Source organism: Suncus etruscus, chromosome 9, assembly GCF_024139225.1.
Source record: "Suncus etruscus isolate mSunEtr1 chromosome 9, mSunEtr1.pri.cur, whole genome shotgun sequence".
Classification (NCBI taxonomy): domain Eukaryota; kingdom Metazoa; phylum Chordata; class Mammalia; order Eulipotyphla; family Soricidae; genus Suncus; species Suncus etruscus.
In genome coordinates, this window is record NC_064856.1 from 5,576,628 (window position 1) to 5,593,007 (window position 16,380).

The following is a 16,380-nucleotide window of genomic DNA, read 5'->3' on the forward strand; positions in this document are numbered from 1 at the left end:
ACCCCCCAAAAATGTTGGGGGGGAGACAGCATGGAGGTAGGGCGTTTGCTTTGTTTGCACGCAGAAGGCCGGTGTTCGAACCCCGTATGGCATTCCATGGGGCAGCCCCTAGAGCCTGCCAGGAGCAGATGTCTGAGCGCAGAGCCAGGAGGGACCCCTGAGTGCTGCCGGGTGTGACCCCCCCAAAAAAAACGTTGGGTGGGGGGGAGACAGCATGGAGGTAGGGCGTTTGTTTTGCTTGCATGCAGAAGGCCAGTGTTCAAACCCCGTATGGCATTCCATGGGGGGCCCCCTAGAGCCTGCCAGGAGCAGAAGATGTCTGAGCGCAGAGCCAGGAGGGACCCCTGAGTGCTGCCGGGTGTAACCCCAAAAAAAATGTTGGGGGGGAGACAACATGGAGGTAGTGCGTTTGCTTTGTTTGCACGCAAAAGGCCGGTGTTCGAACCCCTGGCATTCCATGGGGCAGCCCCTAGAGCCTGCCAGGAGCAGAAGATGTCTGAGCGCAGAGCCAGGAGGAACCCCTGAGCTCTTCTGGGTGGGACCCCAAAACCAAAAATAAACAAATAAATAAAGATCGAAGCACAACACCAAGGCGCAGAGACACTGGAGCAACCCGGCGCGGTCAGAGGCGCCGGCGGACACACCAGGAGCCCAGGCCCGGCCTCCGGGCCCCCAGGACGGCGTCGGCTGGAGCTCGGAGGCGCCTTACTTGCCGCTCCCGACAGCCGCGGCCCTCGCGGACGTGCAGGCTCCCAGAGCGCGGGAAGCGTCCAGCGCCGACACCGGGACCGGCCTTTTTCCGGCTTCCGTTTCGGCGCCTCGATGACGCACATCCGGCGCTGGGAAGGCGGGAGGCGTGACAACGGGACGGCCGCAGCCAATCAGAGAATCAGGAAAGCCGTTCCTCGCGGAAGTGGGACGGACCTCTTTTCGGCTTCTTTTCCGGCGCTTCAATGACGCACATCCGGCTCCGGGGGAAGAAGGCGGGGCTGGGCAACCGCATCCAATAAAAAAGCCGGCCCTGGCGGAAGCGCCCGCCCCCGGAAGCGCCGGGAAGCGGAAGCGGCGCGTACGCACGTGGGGGCGGCGCCGCGCGGGGGTTCGGATCCCGGAGAGAGAGCCGCGCGCCCAGCACAATGCAGGGCTCCGGGGAGCAGCCGGGCCCGCCGCCGCCGCCGCCGCCGGGAGATCGCCGCATCCGCGACGGCGACTTCGTGGTGCTGAAGCGCGAGGACGTGTTCAAGGCCGTGCAGGTGCAGCGGCGGAAGTGAGTGGGGCCCGGGACGACCCTGCCCGCTTCTCCTGCAGGGCGGCCCCGGCCTCCGTCCAGCAGCCTCCCTCCCCTCGAGTCCCAGTTGCCTCGAGTTCGGCGCTCGTGGCCCCGCTCGGCTTGGACGCCCCACGCGGGGCTCGGCGTGCTCGCTCTTCCTTTTGGTCTTGGGGTCCCACCCGGCTTCGCTCAGGGCTTCCTCCTGGCTCTGCGCTCAGAATTCGCCCCTGACAGGCTCTGGGGGGACCCCATGGGATGCCCTATGCCTGGGATTCGAACCGCTGGCCTTCTGCATGCAAGCAAAGCAAACGCCCTGCCTTCGTGCTGTCTATCTCTCCGGAACCCCAAGTTTAAAGTTTTTGCATTAAAAATGAAAAAGGCAGTATCAGTAATAGGAAAAATGTCCCATGCAACAATAGGGAAATGTTGCAACTCATGTCTGATAAGGGACTTGTCTAGAAGATAGATAGATAGATAGATAGATAGATAGATAGATAGATAGATAGATAGATAGATAGATAGAGGCTTGTCTAGGATGGATGGATGGATAGATAGATAGATAGATAGATAGATAGATAGATAGATAGATAGATAGATAGATAGATAGATAGATATAAGGGACTTGTCTAGAATATATATATATATAAGGTTACTCCTGGCTGTACGCTCAGAAATCCCATAGGGAGGACCCTATGGGATGCCCTATAGGATTCGAACCACCGTTCCTATGCATGCAAGGCAAACGTTTTGCCCTACTTCCGTGCTATCTATCCGTACCCCCAAGTTTAAAGTTTTTGCATTAAAAATGAAAAAGCCAGTGTCAGTAATATGAAAAAAAAAATTCAATAGGGAAATGCTGTAACTCATATGTCTGATAAGGGACTTGTCTATAATATAGATATAGATATATGGGACTTGTCTAGAATATATATATATGTATATTCTAGACAAGTCCCTATATATATGTATATATATATATGTATATATATATGTATATATATATATATATACATATATATATGAGGTTACTCCTGGCTGTATGCTCAGAAATCGTTCCTGGCAGGCTCTAGGGGAGGACCCTATGGGATGCCCTATAGGATTCGAACCACCTTCCTTCTGCATGCAAGCAAAGCAAACGCCCTACCTCCATGCTATCTATCTCCGGCCCCCCAGATTTAAAGTTTTGTCATTAAAAATGAAAAAGCCAGTATCAGTAATAGGAAAAAAAAAGTCCCATAATACAATAGGGAAATATTGCAACTCATTTATCTGGTAAGGGACTTGTCTAGAATATACATATATATTAGTTTTGGGGTCACACCCCGCGGCGCTCTGGGATTACCCTTGGCCCTAGGCGCAGAAATCGCTCCTGGCAGGCTCAAGGTGGGGGATCCTATGGGGTCCCCTATGGGATTCGAACCGCCGTCTTTCTGCATGCAAGCAAAGCAAACGCCCTACCTCCGTGCTGTCTATCTCTCCGGCCCCCCAGGTTTAAAGTGTTTTCATTAAAACGAAAAGGCCAGTATCAGTAATATGAAAAATGTTCCATAAAACAATAGGGAAATGTTGCAACGTATGTGTCTGATAAGGGACTTGTGTAGAATATACACATTTGGAGGTGGGGTTCCTCCTGGCTCTGCACTCAGAATTCACCCCTGACAGGCACGGGGGACCCTATGGGATGCCCTATGGGATTTGAACCATGGTTCTTCTGCATGCAAGGCAAACGCCTTACCTCCATGCAATCTCTCCAGCCCCAGCTTACTCTTGGCTCCAAGCTTACGAACTCCCCCTGGCCTGCGGGACTTGGGATAACAATTGGAACGCAGTCGGCCATGCGGAAAGGTCAGCATCAGACCCTGAACTCTGGTGCACACCCCTATATCCTATTCTTAACCCCCTGGATGCTGTTCAGGACCAGGGCCCTGCGCCCCACAGCCCATTCATTCCCTGGCCCCGGGTTTCCTACCCCAGCCCCCTGGGTTCTTGAGATCTTCCTGTTCTCTCAACAACTGGACTCTTCTTCACTGTGGTCTCTGAGCTGGTCCTGATTACCCCCAGGGTCTGTTCCTTTTCTCCAACTTTAACCACTCACCCCCTCCAAATTTTTCCTTCTTTCTGCCCAAATAAACAGGCTGATAGCCACCAGCCATCAATAATGTGAAGAGATATCCTCCCATAGGATGTGGATTCGCTTTTGGGTCTCCTTTTTCAACCAGCAGATGTCTGGAGAAGTTTCATTGCTTGGAGAAGGAAGGAGCAAGTTCGTGGGGGTTGGAATGGGGTGCATTTGTCAGCCAGTTGAGTACTGGTAGCATTCAGTGTCATGTGCAGGGTCACTGGGAATTTTGGTAACTTTGAGGTGGTAGAGAAAAACAAAACAGGGTGGTGTGAATATTTGAAAAGCAACAAACGTTTTTGCCATTGCTTATTTGGAGGAGACTGTATTCAGGAATTAACACACCTAACTGGCCCTGATAAAAAGTGCAGTGAGTAGGGTATTTTTCCTTGTAGGATTTAATACCCAGCACTCCATATGGTTGGTCCCTGAGCCTGCCAACAGCACTTGAAAGGAAGTAAGTTTCACTACAAAGTCCCAGCCTGGTCACAACCAGACTACTTGCTTTGCAGATATGAGGTCGTGGATTCTATCCCTAATATCCCAAAAAGAATAAAAGAAATAGGAAGGGTGGGAAGGGAGTTCAGAAATATGACACTGCACTCCAGTTTTTAGGCATTTTTAAATTCTCCATTGAAGTATAGCACTGAGGCAAAGTCTATAGTTTAGTTTGCCTCAGAACTTAAATTTGAAGGTGCTGGAGATAGCATGAAGGTAGGGCATTTGCCTTGCATGCAGAAGAATGGTGGTTCAAATCCCATATGGTCCCCCAAGCCTGCCAGGAGCGATTTTCTGAGTACAGAGCCAGGAGTAACCCCTGAGTGCTGCCGGGTGTAACCCCCCCTCCCCAAAAAATAAGAACTTAAATTTGAAGAATAATCCCAAAGTTAACACAGTGATAAACTATATATTGACCATCCTGGTGAAACTTCTTTTGTTTTTCCTACTGCTGATATAAATTGCTTAGTTTTGAAAGATAATTGAATTTGCTTCTTAATAATGTGCATTTAGACAAGAGTTTTTATTACCAAGGAAATAAAAATATCTTTACTGATAGAGAGCATTGTTAAAACTCATATTTAGAAACACTTATTTTCTATGTTTTGGTTTTGACTTTTGGACCTTCCCTGTGGTGTTCAGGACATACTCCCGACTATGCTGAAGCATCACTTCTGGTAGTTCTTGGGGTATCATGTGGGATTCCAGAGATTGAACCCAGGTCTGCCTTACCCATTGTACTGTTGCTTTGTCGTCCCCCCCCCCCCCCTCCAGTGCTTATTTTTGTTTTGTTTTGTTGTTAAACTGAGCTTACTGCTTACTCCTGACTCTACTTAGGGATCACTTCTGAAGGTGCTTTTAGGGCTGCTGGGGATCAAACCTGTGTTGGCTTGCTTGCAAGGCAAGTGCCCTACTCACTGTACTATATTTGACACACACACACACACACACACACACTGTTTATTTCATATCCCATTTGCCAGTTCATGTTCAGAGAAGATCCTGTGGATTGATCTTTTGGTGGACATGAGTTTTGTAATAAACTAGGCTAGCAGCATCTCTGTTGAATGCAAATTAAATTCCAACTAATTTATTTCATTTTCTTCCACAGAAAAGTAACCTTTGAAAAACAGTGGTTTTATCTGGACAATGTAATTGGCCACAATTATGGAACCACATTTGAAGTGACCAATGGAGGAAATCTTCAACTTAAGAAGAAAAAGGAAGAGCCTTCTTCAGGTACACTAATTTGGATATATGTAATAGATGCTCTTGAATTGGGTAGCCAAACCTGTCAGGCCCTAATTCAATCAAAAGTGCTAACCCAGGCTACCCCCAGCAAACCTAAAATGGTCCTCGGAGAACTATGTCATAGTTTTGGGTGTAATGAAGCAAGGTCTGCCTTTCATTTGTAAAGTGGAGCCGTAATGTGTTTATTGCTTTGGCTATTAGAGAACTATGATTTGAAGCACAGGAAATTAAGGATTTTTTCCTTTGTGGGTCACACCCAATCATGCTCAGGGCTTATTCCTGTCTCTGTGCTCAGAAATTATTCCTAGTAGTGCTCAAGGGACCATCTGGGATGCCGGGTTTCGAACCCAGGTTGGTTGTGTGCAAGGCAAATGCCCTCCCCACTGCTGTACTATTGCTCTAGTCCCGGCACAGGAAATTCTTGTCTATGGTTCTCAGAGCACTGCAAGAGTCACCACTGAGCAACAGGCCGACTGTAGCCCTGAGCACAGCAAGGTCTAGCCTAAAAACAGTATCTACAAGAAAGAAAGCCACCTTGTCTATAGTAAGGGACTATTGTTTTTGCTGTTATTAAAGTTAATATTTGTTAATTATACTTACAACATTTTTAATAAAATGTCTAGTGGTTAAAATTAAAGAACTATTAATATTCTAATTCAGATCATCTATTTGGGTTGTGGGGGTACTGGATTCTAGCAATGCTCAAAAGTTACTCCTGGCTCAGTACTTAGGAATTAATCCTGCTGGTAGTCAGGGGACCATATGGAATGCTAGGGATTGTACCTAGACCGACCATGTGCAAAGCAAGTGCCCTATCCATTGCAGCCCTAATTGGCTATTTTTCCATTAACATTTATTATCTATTTGTTAAGCATCAGCAATATTCCATACATGTTTGCTCACCGTGGTTGTAGCTGTTTTTGAAATAGACCACTTCAAATTTTGCCTTGCAGTGAGAGACCTCCAAAAATAAGCAAGCAATAATTTGAGATGACAGCGATGAAATAGCAAGCGGAGTACTAGAGGCTGATTGGGTGGAATAGAACTGGACTGAGAAAAGGGTTCCACCCTGATCAATGGGAAGAATTTTTCAAGGAAAAGAAAGAAAGGCAGTATAACTAAAAAACAGTCAAGAAGCCAATAAAGGGTAGCCAGATCTTAAATATACATATTTATATAAGAGAGACAGGTCATTTTCTTTGTGGGTCTTTTTTTGTGTTTGTTTGTTTGTTTTGGCTTTGGGGTTACTCCTGGCTCTTCGCTCAGAAATCACTCCTGCCAGGGACAGTGGACCATATGAGATGCCAGGGGATCAAATCCAGGTTCATCCTGGGTCAGCCACATGCAAGGCAGATGTCCTAACCGCTCTGCTATCACTCTGATCCCTGTGGCTCTTTTTTTTTTTTTTAATTGAATCTCCATGAGATACAAAATTGTTGGTGGTTGAGTTTCAGTCATATAGTGTCTAACACCCATCCCTTCATCAGTGTTCTTTCCCTGCCACCAATTTCCCATTTCCCTGTCTCCCTGTCCCACAGCCTGCCTCTATTACAGTGTACAGTCTGTCTGTCTGTCTGTCTCCCTCTCTCTCCCCTCTACCCCCTCCCCCCCTCTCTCCTCTCTCTTTCTAGTTTCCTTTTAGGCACTATTGACTATTTTTTGCAATACTGTTACTGAAGGGATATTATACATATCACACTACTTCCCTTTCAGTGCACCCAGATCTTGTCCAGAGTGGTCATTTCCAACTATTTTTGTCATAGTGGTCCCTTATCTGTCCTAACCTTCCCCCAATTTCTATTGTCTTTGGGTATTATGAATATTATTCTCATACTGGTTTTTTTAATAGTCCTCAAATGAGTGCAATCATTCGTATGTCTGTCCCCCCTCTGACACATTTCACTCAATTTAAAAAATTTAACGGAGTCATTCTCTAGATTATATTCTAATCCTTATAAAAAAGAAATATGTAGGGTTTTGTGTGTTGAACCAATTTGCCTTTTTAGAAGAAGCTTTTTGTGTCAGAGGTGATTCAAAAGGCTGGAGTGCATGCCTAGCATGTGGAGGCCCTTAGTTTGATATCTGGGGCCCAAGCAGCATTACATTGCCAGGCCCAAATACTTGAGCTGTAAGGCTCACATAGCCAGGCCAGATTATTACCAGGAGCGAACCCCCCCCCCCCCCTGGCCCCTATGCACTACCAGGGAGGCCGACCCCCTGCCAAAAGCAATAATAAAGGAAAAGGAGAGAAAACTGGTTCTTCAGTAGGTAATAAGGGGGCAAGATATGAATTAAGGGCTTTGAGTATTCATAGCAAGAACAGTAGCAAGGACTAGGGTATGTGGTCTAAAAACTCCAAGATCAGACCTGAGTGGCTGATGGGCTGGATATGAATATGAAATATCATAGAGCAATTTCTTTCCTTAGAGACCAAAGAAGCGGGCATTGATAATCGAAATATAATTGATGATGGGAAATCACAGAAACTTACTCAAGATGACATAAAAGCTTTAAAGGACAAAGGCATTAAAGGAGAGGTAAAGCTCAAAGGAAGTTGTGTTTTGTTTTTGTTTGGTGTTTAGGCAGATTGCTTAGTTTTAACACAGGCTTTCCCAGGTGCTCGATGATAGTACTATCCGAGGTTGTTTCCTAAGGTTATACATACTGTGAGAAATGATTTGAAATGTGTGCAATACAGTACATCAAAGATCTCCTATGTAGGCTAATGTGACTGATACTCCTAAACGAGAATTTGCATATCAGGCGTATCAGCACTTGTCCTTTTTCAGTAATGACTTAATGACTTCAGCCAGTGCCTTCAGAAGTATGTGTCCTCTACCTTTTCTTTTATTTTCATTTCTCTGCTCGTTCATTTTGGCTTGAGTAGAGTTAACAAAGTGCTTGTAGTAGTTCAGAAGTGCTTGTAGGGCCCGGAGAGATAGCACAGCGGCGTTTGCCTTGCAAGCAGCCGATCCAGGACCAAAGGTGGTTGGTTCAAGTCCCGGTGTCCCACAGGGTCCCCCGTGCCCGCCAGGAGCTATTTCTGAGCAGACAGCCAGGAGGAACCCCTGAGCACCGCCGGGTGTGGCCCCAAAACAAACAAACAAACAAACAAACAAAACAAGTGCTTGTAGTATGGGTGGCAAAAACCTTTTTCTTTCCTCTAAAGGCCACTTGGATATTCAATATACATCGTTTACCAGCCACCAGGGCAGGGAGCAGGCAGCCAAATAGAAGCATTCATGTCTGTTCTGTCATGAGTCAGGATCAGGCCACATAATGAGGCGGGCGCATGGGCCAGACGTTCCCCACCTGGACAGAGCACCACAACGCAAAGCTCATCTGTTGGGCCTCTGGGAAAAGGGACTGGAGAAGAACACCATTAGATGTATTCTGGGGTTGGGATCTTTGAAGTTAGCTGCTCTGTGTAAATGAAGCTTCAGGAAATCTGCTTGCTCCTTTCGTTTAGGAAATAGTTCAGCAGTTAATTGAAAATAGCACGACATTCCGAGACAAGACAGAATTCGCTCAGGATAAATACATTAAAAAGAAGAAAAAGAAGTAAGTAGTTTTGTTTAAAAAAGACAGAAATGTTGCATGTTTTTGTAGTTCAATAATAAAATATTTTTTAATGGACATCCTGATTTTCCTTGTCAGATACGAGGCCATCATCACTGTTGTGAAGCCGTCCACCCGCATTCTTTCAACTATGTATTATGCAAGAGAACCTGGAAAAATTAAGTATGCCTTGTTTTCATTTCAAAAGTATAATTGGGATAAAAATAATAAAGTCATTAAGAAAATCAGAACTTTAAGTAAAATCAAAAGCTTGCATACCTGCATAAAGTATAAAAGCCCTCAAATTTTAAGTCCCTTATATACTGTTCCCTACAAAGTAATCACCCTTAGCCACATGTTTTTTTTAAATTTTATTAAACGGGCCAGATGTGGCACACGTGGTAGGGTGTTTGCCTTGCACATGGCTAACCTAGGACGGACCTCAGTTCGATTCCCCACCCCCCCCCCCCCCCCCCCCCCCGGCATCCCATATGGTCTCTCAAGTCAGGAGCGATTTCTGAGTGCATAGCCAGGAGTAAACCCTGAACGTCACTGGGTTTAGCCCAAAAACCAAAAAATTTTTATAAAACAAATAAAACTTGCAAAATGATTTAAAATACCAGACTTTGCTTAGATGAAAATGAATGGATTGTTCATTCTCTTTCTTTTAGCCACATGAGATATGACACACTTGCCCAGATTCTAACATTGGGAAATATCCGTGCTGGCAATAAGATGATTGTCATGGAGACATGTGCTGGTTTGGTGTTAGGGGCCATGATGGAACGAATGGGAGGTGAGATTTCACATTTTCAAGTTTGGTAAGACCCTGCCAGGATATGAATGGAGGAGTGTAAAAAAAATGCCAATTCATGGTTGAAGGTGAAGTTGATTAGTGGAATCACTTGGGTGAGACTGCACAGTTCCAGTGTCTCCTGGACTAACACACACCACACAGTCCCTCTCTCCTGTCTCTATATAGCATTTGGCCTTCCAAGACTATATATCATTTGGAATGATTTTTAATGCCCATGGTTGGTGTGGGTCTGTCAGTGATTTTGCTAACCTCTTAAATCTGGTACTCTTTATTGGCCTGAATTAAGGGACCTTGAGTAAAGACTATATATAACACAGCCTGAGTTGCCAGTGCTTTATCTAGCCATATAGATGCTAAGAATTCCTAGGGCTAAAGATAATGCAGTGGGTGGGGAATTTGCCTTGTTTGTAGCTGACTCAGGTTCAATACCTTGCACTTCATATGGTGTCCTGAATCCACCATGAGTGATCGCTTAGCACCAGCCACGAGTAAGCCCTGAGCACTGAAGGATGTGGCTAAAAGAGAAAAAAAATAATTCACCCATGGTAGGATTGTAGCAGTGGACAGACAAGCACGATGGATGAGTGGGTTTGACAACCAATCACCAGTCATGACATGCACATTTATAGGTCATAAGGGTTTTTACTGTTGTCAGATGTTGTAGGGAAGACCCACTTTGAAGGCGTCCTGGTTTTAGAATATTACCTTCATTAGTTATCTTAACAGATTGCTAACGAAGTCCAAAGAAGCTGCATCATCCTTTGGCTTCAGCACCACATAGAGACCATCAGTTGGCCTTGGGATTATTTTTATCTTTTGTTTGGTTTTGTTTGCTTTATTATTTTTTAATGGTTAGGCCATACCTGGTGATACTCAGGCATTCCTTCTGGTTCTACAGTCACGAATCACTCCTGGAAGTGCTCAGGGGACCATATGGGATGCTGGGAATTGAACTCTGGTCGACTGTATGCAAGGCAAGCACCCTACTCATTGTACTATTTCTTGGGCCCTGAGAGCATCTAGATTTGTTTGTTTGTTTTGGGTCATGCCCAGCAGTGTTCAGGGGTTATTTCTGGCTCTGTGCTCAGTATCACTCCTAGTGGGCTTAGGAGACCTTATGGGATGCCCTGGGATTGAACCCAGGTAGAAGGCAAGCTTTCTACCTTCTGTGCTATTGCTTCTGTCTCCAGAGATCCTCAGTTTTAGTTGTGAAGATACCTAAGAATTTGCATAGTCTCCAGTTGCTTCCACCAAGCAAATGTTTGCTTTTTTCATCTCTTCAGGTTTTGGTTCTATTATTCAACTGTACCCTGGAGGTGGGCCTGTTCGAGCAGCAACAGCATGTTTTGGATTTCCCAAGTCTTTCTTCAGTGGTCTTTATGAATTCCCACTCAATAAAGTGGATAGTCTCCTAAATGGAACGTTTTCTGCTGAGGCATTGTCTTCAGAGCCCAAAGACAGTGCTTTAGTTAAGGAAAGTAATGGCACATTTGAGGAAAAACAGACTTCAGAACAAGAGAATGAAGACAGCATGGCAGAAGCCCCAGAGAGCAACCACCCTGATGAACAGGAAACAATGGAGATGGTTTCTCAAGACTTGGAACAGCAGCCTAAGGAGGGTGGAAACAGAAAGGATTATGTAAGAATTCTTTGGCAGCTAAGGGGTCCCATACCCTCAATATTTCTATCTGGGCCTCAATTGATTTCATTTAAACAAATTTTGGTTTTGTAGCATCAGCTTTTATTGTTAATAAGTATCAAAACAGATGGAGAAAGTGTGTGTTTTGCTCACACATAATTTAATCTCTGGGATGGAGCTTCATAGGGCAGTACTGAAGCATGTAGGGAGAGGAATGATGGTTTTATAATATATGGGCTGGTCATTGTGTTTCGTCTTATAAACAAATGACTTCCTGTTGCTTGGGTTCGAATTGATCAATAATGTTGAAATGTTTTGACAGGCCAGCATTTCCATAAGCCTGACAAAATGACCTCAGTACGTTGGTTTCTTATTTTTCTTGAAGATTCAGGAAAAGCAGAGGAGACAAGAGGAGCAGAGGAAAAGACAATTAGAGGCTGCTGCTCTGCTGAGTGAAAGAAACGCAGATGGGTGCGTGCTGAATGCAGGAGATGTCCTGGTGCTTGTGGGCTCTGCTTGAAACAAATGAGCATTCTCTTTTTGCTCGTCTGCTTTGGCTTTAGTGGGAGCAGGATGATGGTTTTGTCTGGTTGTTGTTTTTTTTTTAAGCAAACAAAAACACTGCATCTGGCAGAGCTGGGAAATGGTGCTGGCGTCACATTTTTAGGTGACAGAAATTCTTTAATGGTAGCACCTCAGATGTCACTGCTGTCCTGCAAGGCCCCAGAAGTGGTCACATTCAAACAGACACGACCCTGGCTCAGGGCAACAGCAAAGGAAAACCTGTTGCCAGAGCTAGATTCCCAGACCTGCAGAATCTAGCAGTGGTACTTGCCAGTGGTAGATGCCAGTTGTGTTTCCAGAAGGGTTTTTGAGGATTTTTTTGGATGTTGGTTTCATTTTCGTTTTTCAGGGGACTTAGTTGCCAAATACCCTGAGCACTTCTAGACTTTGTGTTCTCTAAAAAAAAAAAAGGTAGTACATGAATTTATGGTTCTGAAGTTTTTGAGAATGTTGTATTTCTAGCTGTTCTTGTGTGAGTCGTGCAAGTAAACCATCATTTTAAATGTTATTTCAAACCCCTGTGCCACTTGGGGTGTGGGAGAGGAAAGACGACTGAGAAATCACATGTCTGCCTTTCTCCTTACAGTTTAATCGTCGCTAGCAGGTTCCATCCCACTCCACTGCTGCTTTCTCTGCTGGACTTCGTGGCCCCCTCCCGACCGTTTGTGGCTTACTGTCAATATAAAGAGGTAATCTGGAAACCAAGCAGAGGGTCTTTGTGGCATTGGATTCTCAAATGGTGGCCCTCTTAGGAATTCTTAAACTCTTACTGCTGCCTACAGCCTCTGCTGGAATGCTACACAAAACTGCGGGAGAGAGGCGGGGTCATCAACCTCAGGCTGTCTGAAACATGGCTCCGAAACTACCAGGTGGGTGTTCTGCAAGCAAGTCTCAAGTCGGTGGCCTTTTTCTTGGTGGTGCCACGAGTTGTTAACGGACGCTGCCCCATTTCTGTCTCCAGTGATGAAAAAAGCCTCCCTCAAGATAGCAAAGACTGGGGCTGGAGAGAGGGTACTGCACTTGCCTTGCACATAGCCAACCTGGATTCGATCCCTAGTACCCCGATTGGTCTCCAAGGCACCTTCAGGAGTAATTTCTGAGTGCAGAGCCAGAAGAAGTAACCCCTGAGCATTTCTTGGTGTGGCTAAAAACAAACCAAAAAAAAAGATAGTAAAGTCCCCAAGAAGAAAGTGACCTCATACCTGTGCCCTTTCTCTGCTGGGATGACTTTGCAGCAAAATAATACCAAATGGTCTCCCTGTTAGTTAGGATTTTGTGAAAAGGCAAAGCCAAGTGGGTCTGTCAGGCAAAAGGCCTGTGAGTGATAAGGGGAAAAGTGAGGAAGATGAAACAAGTCAGGCCTAAAACCCAGAGGAAGCACCCATGGTGCTGCTCTGAGATAGCCATAGTCAGAATGGAAGACTAAATTTAAATTGCCCATGAAAGGCAATATATTAGGTAGGTGCAGTCCTGGAATCTCTGTGCAGTTCTCTGCTGGAAACAGCTGGTGGCCTCCCTAGTTTCTGATGCTCCAGAAGATCCCAAAGATGTTGCCCTCTGGGGTTCAGCCAGTTCTCTGAGAGCTCTGGCTGAGGGAAGCACCTTCACGGCCACCTGTGCTCTGAGATGCTCTCAGGTACTTCAGAGCCCTTGCACACTGCACTCTGTGAAGGCCAGTCATGTGCTGTGGTCCGAGAGAGGAATTTCTGTAAGAATTAGTAGGGTAGCTGGCCAGGAGATACATAGCAGGCAAGTAAGTTATCCCATCTGGTCCCCCAAGTCTGACAGGAGTGATTCCAGAGTGCAGAGCCAAAGTAACCCGTGAGCATTACCGGGTGTGACCCCAAAGCCAAAATAAATACATATATAAAAAGGATTAGTGGGGTATTAAGAAGGGTGTGTGTCCTGCAGTTACTTCATGGGCCCAAGCTCTGCTGCTTGGACAACCAGCTGTAGGTTGTGCACAGGCCCAGAATCATTCACCTGTTCTCCATTAGAGAGCAGCTCAATGTTAGCTTTCAAAAGAAAAGCACTTAAACCCAAACCAGTGTTTGGGGACACACCCAGTAATATTCAGGAACTACTCCCTGCTCTGTTCTTGGGGACTCACTTCTGGTAGTGCTCGGGGGATCATGTGGCACTGGGGCAATTTCTATGCTTTTCTCTACAGTTTTTTGTTTTGGGACAACCTGTGACACTCAGGGCTTACTCCTGGCTATGCGCTCAGAAATCACTCCTGGCTCAGGGGACATATGGAACACCAGGGATCAAACCCAGGTCCACCCTGGGTTAGCAGCATACAGGAAAACATCCTGTCACTGCTCTATCACTCCAGCCCCTATCTACAGTTTTATAAAGGAATTGGTTGGTTTAAATCTTCAAGAGAATTTGTGTTATTTCTTAATTTACTTACGGCTTTTGGGCCACAGCTGGCAATGCTCAACCATACCAGGCTTTGCACTCAGAAATTATTCCTGGTAGTGTAAAGGGGACCATTTAGGATGTCGGGGATTGAATCTGGGTCGCCTGTGTACAAAACATCCTACCTGCTGTACTTTTGCTCCGGCCCTGAATGTGTGTCATTTAACTTTCGATTTGGGAATGGAGAGAAGACAGTGGCTAGGGCACTTGCTTTGTATAGAGCCAACCTGAGTTCACTCCCCCAAACTGCATATGGTCACCTAAGTACGGAACCCAGAGCATCACTAGATACAGTGCCAAAACTTGAGTTTTGGCATATATATTGTTACTTCCTATTTTTATCTACTGGGGCAAATCTGAATCGTCTCTTGTTTTGGTTAGGTTTTGCCAGATCGAAGTCATCCCAAACTACTGATGAGCGGAGGTGGGGGATACCTTCTCTCGGGCTTCACCGTGGTCATGGACAACCTAAAAGCGGATCCCACCCTCAAACCCAGCACCAGCACGTTAGAGTCACACAAGCCTGAAGAGCCAGCCTTCAAGAAACGCAAATGCCCAGAGTCCAATTCGTAACCTTCCAAAATTGCTTCGGTTTTGGTTCTCAGGCATTATACAGTTAGTAATTGAATTTCAAGTGCCATTACTAATTGTGTTCCTTACATCCTAAGAATAATGGCTCTGTAAGGTGGCTCTACATCTCCACCAAGCATGGGTTTGGTCTGTCCAAACCCCAAGCCAGGCCTGCCATATCAGTGATCACACAAAATCCTTTATGTACTTTTAGTACTCTTGCAAGTATTTTTGAGGCATCCTAAAAATATATTTATACCAGACTTTGTTTCTATGTTAAGCTAAGTGGAACAACACAATATAAAGACTTGCTGGGTCCTGAAATGAAGGAATTTGTAGAAATCTCCTCTCTATGCCACCCTTCAACCTAAGCAATATTGATGTGTGAGTGTGTGAGATTTATAGTACCAAAAATGTCTGCCCTATTTCCTGCAGTGGAATAAACTTTTTTTTAAATGCTAGATTTTATTATTTTAATAATTGATGAGCTAGGGAAGTGTTGAGTATTTATTTTACTCTTTTTTGTTTGTACAAAGATGTAGTAGGATACCAATATCCTCCTTCCTTGTTCCAAATAAAGTAACTAGAATTTTTGTGCACTATTTATTAAGGTAAACAGGATTTTCCCCCCAGAGACTATAGAAGATAGCTATATATGCACACATATGTATTTGGTTGTACATACAACTTACACATATTTATATATGCATACACATACAGGTGGAGACAGAATGCACTATATGAACCATGACCAAGTTTAACGCAGGGCTTTTGAACAGTTCTCATTGCATTGGTGTCACTTTCTCGTCAATGTATTTTTTAAGTGCCTTTTCTGGTGATTATTAATGCTGGTTGAGCTTGCGCATGTGGTTAGTCTTTCTAAGCTCTAAAAAATATAATGAAACTTTGGTTCTCTGCTGCAGCCAAGGGAAGTGTTTACAGTAAGCCAAGACCCTTGTCCATTTGAGAATCTGAGTCTTGCACAACGAACATGTTTCTCTAGCACATTGTCCACATCCTTAGAGAAGAAATGTGGATTATCCAGGGAAGGGCTTCTCAGAAAAAATGGGGAACTGCTTTTTCTTAGTTGCATGTACTGTTGAGATAATGGCCAGTGATTACTGAGTACAGTTTTGAATTCTTTAAAAAGTTGCTTTTAAAGAATAAAAGTGTTTCCTACTCTGATCTGTGTGATGCCCCATTTACTGGCTTTCAGTTACTGGTGATGCATGGTATGTATAAGGAAACATACTTAAGGCTGGAGGGATAGTACACTGGATAAGGTGCTTGCCTTACATGTGGCCAACCTGGATTCACATAAGGGTTTCCTAAGTACTACTATGTATAGCCTAACACACACACACACACACACCACCCTAAAAACACAAAGCTTAGGCTGGATTGGTACCTCAGTATTCTTGTCAAACAACCATCACCCACATAGCACCAGTTACATTCTATGCAAGGTGGACACAAATAGGTTTGTTAGCTAACAAGACACATTAGAATCACCTACTTGGGACCAAGTTTGATTTTTTGGAGAGTCTCTTAACATTTAAACTGTTTATTTGAATCACCAGGATGTGCAGGTACAAAGTTACTCCTAATTGAGTTTCAGTCAGTCATACAATGTAACAAGACCCATCCCTTCACTAGTGCACATTTTCCTGTCA

General features: G+C 44.9%; 1 protein-coding gene across 1 annotated transcript; it reads left to right on the forward strand.

Annotated features, from left to right (window-relative positions):
* The first annotated feature begins 1,136 nt into the window (after window positions 1-1,136).
* Window positions 1,137-15,892, forward strand: TRMT6 (tRNA methyltransferase 6 non-catalytic subunit). Its single transcript, XM_049779250.1, has 11 exons — window positions 1,137-1,267; window positions 4,999-5,126; window positions 7,566-7,675; window positions 8,608-8,699; window positions 8,796-8,879; window positions 9,368-9,492; window positions 10,797-11,152; window positions 11,538-11,623; window positions 12,303-12,405; window positions 12,499-12,585; window positions 14,519-15,892. Exons 1-11 carry the CDS (start codon window positions 1,137-1,139, stop codon window positions 14,708-14,710), a joined length of 1,494 nt encoding a protein of 497 aa, XP_049635207.1. The 3' UTR covers window positions 14,711-15,892.
* The last annotated feature ends 488 nt before the right edge of the window (window positions 15,893-16,380 follow it).